The sequence below is a fragment of the Cannabis sativa genome, chromosome 1, assembly GCF_029168945.1.
Source record: "Cannabis sativa cultivar Pink pepper isolate KNU-18-1 chromosome 1, ASM2916894v1, whole genome shotgun sequence".
NCBI lineage: Eukaryota > Viridiplantae > Streptophyta > Magnoliopsida > Rosales > Cannabaceae > Cannabis > Cannabis sativa.
This window is the reverse complement of record NC_083601.1, coordinates 5901250-5907684: the sequence shown is the minus strand read 5'-3', so window position 1 is coordinate 5907684 and position 6435 is coordinate 5901250. Positions and strand designations below refer to the sequence as shown.

The window sequence follows — 6435 nt, the reverse complement described above, 5'->3', positions numbered from 1 at the left end:
TGTACTAGTACTCTCATTATAATATTAACCTCGCAAAACATACATATTCATAAAATTACAATATTAACCTCGGAAAACAGAGGAAGGGAAGGTGGGAAGAACTTTGAAGAGGTGGCAGTTGGCTCCAGCTCTAGATCCGAAGTCAAAAAAAAGCGGGGCTATTTTGGTCTTTTTAACCAATTTATATATATATATTTTTACACAGAGAGAGAGATTTGTGTTTAGAATTGGATTCGGACGCAAGAGTCGGAAGCGGAGAGAGTCCATTTCGTTTCCGGCGCCACCCATCGAAATCAATTCTCTTCTTCTCATTTTCTTTCTCAAAGGACGGATTTTGAGACCATTAGAGATGCAGAGGTCTCGAGATCAGCGTTCAAGATCTACTAAACCCACCACCATTCATGCCTACGCCCACTCCGGTGATCTTAGTGGATTTCAGAAGCTTCTTCGGGAGAATCCTTCGCTTCTCAACGAGAGAAATGCTGTTGTAAGATCTCATTCTCTTATATCCATCTCCTGTTTGTATGGATGTTTTATGTTTCAGCAATACGTTTTGTGAATGTGTCTCGTTTAACACGTGGTCACCTTCTCGGGTTGTTTCTAAAGATTGTTCTAAGTTCGATGATTTTTTTTGTTTTGGGTAATTATTTTTTTATATATTATATATAATTATTCTGATGATTCGGTGTTTGATAAAAATCTAGTTATTTTAGGAATTGGGTTTTGTATGTTCTACGAATTGGCATTATTAGGTTTGGTTTCTTAACTTAATAAGAGATTTTGTTGGGTTGGAATGCTGAATGAGATTTAAAAAAGCATCTTTTAACGTTTGGATGAATGTGACATGACATGGTGCTGGATCCATAGACATCTACTCTGTACACAAAATATGGCCACTGTTATATACAAACACATATATTGTATGGTGAAACATGCATTTAATGCAAGTATTTATTTGTTAATGTGCTGGTCTTTACCATCTGTGCTGCAAATCAGATGAATGCCAGAACCAGTTACTGTGCTTGTATGTGAATGCTCTGACGAGTTGTTTATTGGGACTTATATTCTACTTTTAAATGCAGATGGCACAAACTCCCCTACATGTTGCTGCTGGTAACAATAGGACCGACATAGTTAAGTTTCTTCTTGAGTTAACAGGGCCACATGAAGTTGAATTGGAAGCCAAGAATATGGTTCGTGAATTTCTTTTAATTATTATGTATTTTTCCATTTATCTGTCACTGGCTTGTCCGGATTGAGTGTTATCTTAGTTTTTGTGAGTTTGATTTCTAGCTAGGAGAGATCTCTTTCTATTGGTCTTATGTTTACTAGTATTTGTTTTTTGAGCTTTGCAGTATGGAGAAACTCCTCTGCACATGGCTGCAAAGAATGGGTGCAATGATGCTGCTCGAATGCTTCTCGCTCATGGTGCTTTTATTGAGGCCAAAGCAAATGTGTTTTTCCTTTTCGCCAGACTATTCAATTGTGATGAATCAAATATTTATGTGCCAGTTTAGCTCATGAATTTCTATTTCCATCCATGCAGAATGGCATGACTCCATTACACCTTGCAGTCTGGTACTCTCTACTCTATGAAGATTGCTCTACTGTCAAAACATTGCTCGAGTCTAATGCTGATTGTAGTGCTGAGGACAATGTACAGTGCGTTGCATATATAATTGATATTCCACTTTGGTAGGTCATGCTATGTAAATGATAATAGTCTGTAATTTTTGTAATTTCAGGAGGGAATAACTCCTATAAATCATCTCTCCAAAGGGTCTGCTAATAATAAATTGAGGGAATTATTATACTCGTACCTTGAAGAGCAAAGAAAGAGAAAAGCTATTGAAGCATGCAGTGAAACTAAGGTTAAGATGGATGAGCTAGAAAATGAACTGTCAAATATAGTTGGCTTGAATGATCTCAAAACACAATTACGAAAATGGGCAAAAGGAATGCTTTTGGATGAGAGGCGTAGGGCCCTCGGTCTGAAAGTTGGCACCCGAAGGCCTCCTCATATGGCCTTTCTGGGTAACCCTGGAACAGGTATGTAGATTTTTTTTTTCCTGTTGTCATTGTGCATTTTATATAGCCACCTTTCTACTATCTAGAACATGAATCACTCTAAATCTCAACTATTACATTATGGTGGAAGGGTTTAGAAATACCAAAATTGTACACTCTTTTGTATTCCAATCGGATCGTGTGAACAAAATTCTTCACTTTATGTCTTTTATCATGCTTGGTTAGCTAGAAAACTGAGATTAACATTACTAATCCTACAGGTAAGACCATGGTAGCTCGCATTCTTGGAAGATTACTCCATATGGTAGGAATTCTACCCACTGACAAAGTAACAGAAGTACAGCGAACAGATTTAGTAGGGGAATTTGTAGGTCATACTGGACCGAAGACTAGAAAGAGGGTAAAGTGTTATTTCTTCATTTTCTTAATTTAGTTTTTGTTTCTCTAGGGATAGAACTTGACCATGAGAATCTTATCTTGGACACTTCACAGATAAAAGATGCAGAGGGAGGTATTCTATTTGTGGACGAGGCTTACCGTCTAATACCCATGCAGAAGGCGGATGATAAGGACTACGGGTTAGAGGCATTAGAGGAAATCATGTCTGTCATGGACAGTGGAAAGATAGTGGTCATATTTGCTGGGTATAGTGAACCGATGAAACGTGTAATTGCTTCAAACGAAGGTTTCTGCAGACGGGTGACCAAGTTTTTCCAATTTAATGACTTCACTTCAGATGAATTGGCCACTATTCTTCAAATTAAGATGAATAATCAAACAGAGGATAGCATATTATATGGTTTTAAGTTGCACTCTTTCTGCAGTGTAGAAGCTATATCAGAATTGATACAGAGAGAAACAACAGTGAAGCAGCGTCAGGGGATGAATGGAGGGATAATAGATCCGATGCTTGTAAATGCGAGAGAGAACTTAGATCTCAGGCTCAACTTTGACTGCATAGACACCGAAGAACTACGAACAATTACCTTAGAGGATTTAGAAGCCGGAATCCAGCTTTTGACACAATGAAATGGATATTTCATCATAAGTTCAGTCTTGGGGAAAAATATTAATTCTTTTGGCAGCCAAGCCAATTAGAGAGAATGATTCATATTATATTGAATAGTTCAGGGTATTCTTGAAATTGGCCTCTCCTCATCAGAATCAGTCTTTACTGCTGGAGATTCTGAGGCTGGGATGCTGCAGCTGTGGGGATTGATTAATATATATATATACATAGTTTTCTTTTGTCTTTATTATCATATCGTTGTCATTGGTTAATGATTATTTCTCACCCCATTAGATGCTTCGTCATTGGTTAAAGTATATTCTTTTCATTATTTCAACTGCATGCTTTTTTAGCATCAATAAAGGCGTTTTTATATGTAAAATAATTGTGTCGAACTTTTGGGTCTTAGAACTGAATAATATTACGTGGTTTAACTCGCTTACCTAACTTTGGACTTTGGACTTTGGACTTGGAGTGTGCTTTTCGGCTTTGGTCTTATATGCACTTGGCTAAATTTGGATTTCAGACATTGTTCATCCACACATATTTTACTTTTTAGGGTTTATGCTATTTTGAACTCAAATTTCGTTTCCTATATATATATTTTCGTTTAAAGGGTTTAGCATATTCCTTTACGAGAAAACTATATCAAAAGCATATTCATTTACATAACAAAAAAGTACAAACGCTAAAGTATATTTCTTCCTATGTAGATTATTGTAAGGTTGTTTCCCAAATCCGCCTATTTTATTCAGGCCTTAGGAAGGGCTCCTTCCATTGTTGTATCCTCTGCCATGTGGAATTGGTTATAGGATTCTAAGATTCATGAGCGTCACAAGTACATTTAGTGGAGTATCTTTTCGAATGCTCTTCCCATGGCGGTTATTGGAAAATGTATGCATATTGAGGATATTTCTTGTTCTATTTGCAGTAACCACGAAGAATCAATGAAACATCTTTTCCTCCGCTGTAATCTTGCTTGTCACTTTTGGAGATCTTCCCCATGAGGTATATTTCCAACACTGGAATCCAGGGCTCGTATGTGGGATTAGATGAAGTTCTTATGGAGCCTGAAAGACCAAGGAGTAAATGTACACAAAATGTTTTTTATACTTCTATTGTAGTTGATACAATTTGTTAAGCCTGTAATGATAAGGTCCACAATAATAATCTATTTATCATTACACATTACATTGATATGATTTCTTACTGTTATGCAGATTATAGTGCTTCTATTCTCCCCTGAGATTTTGTGAATCCTATGCCTGGGTGGACTCTACCTCCTAGGGATTGGATCAAAGTGATCTGTGATGTCAAAGTGGGTCACTAGGACCTATGTGCTACGACTGTGGCTAGAGACCATTTGGGTACGCTCTCATGGGTGGCAATCAAGCGGTTTCAATTTTCTGACCCTCTTAGAGGTGAAGCAGCATCTTGTTTTATGGCGTTGGAAATAACTCTCAATTAAGGAAATTTTTTTGTAATTGTGGAAAGTGACTCAAAAACTATGATCAAAGTTCTTAATGGAATCATTTCTAGATGGAAGAGTGAGAACTACTGTACTTATTGTTGTAGGATTTTTAATTTGCTTTTAGGTTGTATTTTTCTAGTATTATGAGAACTAGTAATTTTCTTGCTCATAATATAACTAAGTGGATGTATGGTTATAATTATTTTAGTTTGCCCGAACTATTTAGCATACTACAAAATATTTTATGTAATGACCGCTAGGTCTAATTTTACATTTTGAATCTATAAGTACTTTCTTTCAAGATATATATATATATATATATATATATATATATATATTCCTATGTAGGTTTTGCACTCAAAGATGAACAATCTATTTCATGTGCATATATAAAAAAACATGTGATATTTTTTTAGCAATATTTTTAATAATGTGATTTATTTAGAATTTTTTTAAATTTACAGAATATTATAAATAATTATAATGTGCACTAATATTATTATAGTGCCAAAAAATATTATTATATGTGTATTTTCTTTTATAAGTTTCAATCACACATAATATTTATTTAATTATCAAAATTCTATCATAAAATCATGAGTTTTTTTTTTTTTTTTCTTTTTGTTGAAAAAATAGCCTCATTCAAACCTTCATAGTAAATTCAATGGGAAAAATCCCAAAAGGGAAAAGACTCAAAGAGTGCCAGGAATAACATTGGTCTATTATTGTAAACCTGAATAAGGTTAGTAATACAATAAGGGCACATGCAACCGAACTAAATGACCATATAAAGTAAGAGCAAACTTATCAAGATAATGAACAAATAAAAATGGAATTGAAGTTTGGTTATTTGTGTAACTATGTAGCAAGTTTATATTATTTAAATTTATTTCATACATATATATGTGAGATATAAGTATAAATATGTGTTATTTTTAATATATATATTATCTAAAAATTTACACATTTTATTATGTACTTACACGTGATTTAATCCAACTAACTCTTTAATCTGGTAGAGAAATTCCAAGTAAAAGTATACATGATAGGTCCATATAAAAGGTGACAGCCATAAGTCGCACGTCTCATAAAGCATTTGGCAGAATCATCTACTTGCCGACCAGAGAAGATGGGAGCAATACCTTGTAAGGGTGATTTTACAAGCAAATCCCATAAAGTAAACAAGTCTCGTAGAAGGTCTAGCCGCGTAGTGAATATGCCGGCCAAAAGAAGTGCTGCCAGGGATACCGGATAAAGCTATACAAGCCTTAATTTCCACGTCAGCAAGCTTCATAAATATCTCAAATTGAATCCTACAAACTTGAATCCAACAAATTTTTTCGAGAATAAATGAGCTTCAATAGATCGCACCTTAGAATATAAGATATTTATTCTATGTTTGCTCCTTTTACGGAGCTAAATGTAATAATTTTCTCAGTGAACGAATTCACAAGGGGAAGGACGAAGATCTAGACCTAAAATTGTACTCACACATCTAAGAGCACTTTACTAAAAGATATTCTCTGTAAATACTTTGAGAGCCGTAATTAGAATTTACTTTGTCTTCTTTAGTGATTTGCCCAAGCATTATCTCATAAGAAATCGAACCTTTATAAATTATGTGTTCTTTTTATTTAATTATTATTTTTTTTATCTTTTTATTGTCATTAACCCGCGATTATTTAACTTAGTTATTTTTACAGCCAATAATATATATATATATTTATATATATATAAATATGTGAGATATGATATGGATTTACACTAATAAATATTCAACATTCTAAAAAAAAATAGTATTAAAACAATTAAATGCTGAAATACACCCATAAATCTTTTTTTTTTCCTTAACAAATACACCCATAAATCTTATTTGTGAATTTCTCTACGTCAACATTTCTTACAAATCCATTAATTTTTTTTGTCC

The 6435-nt window shown here is 34.1% G+C and overlaps 1 protein-coding gene across 1 annotated transcript; it reads left to right on the top strand.

Moving 5' to 3' along the window:
* Positions 1 to 206: 206 nt before the first annotated feature.
* LOC133030354 (uncharacterized) lies at positions 207 to 3484 on the top strand. The gene is made up of 7 exons (XM_061103046.1): positions 207 to 487; positions 1083 to 1193; positions 1356 to 1454; positions 1547 to 1657; positions 1746 to 2049; positions 2289 to 2428; positions 2521 to 3484. The coding sequence occupies exons 1-7, from the start codon at positions 350 to 352 to the stop codon at positions 3055 to 3057; spliced, it is 1440 nt and encodes a 479-aa protein (XP_060959029.1). The 5' UTR covers positions 207 to 349; the 3' UTR covers positions 3058 to 3484.
* The last annotated feature ends 2951 nt before the right edge of the window (positions 3485 to 6435 follow it).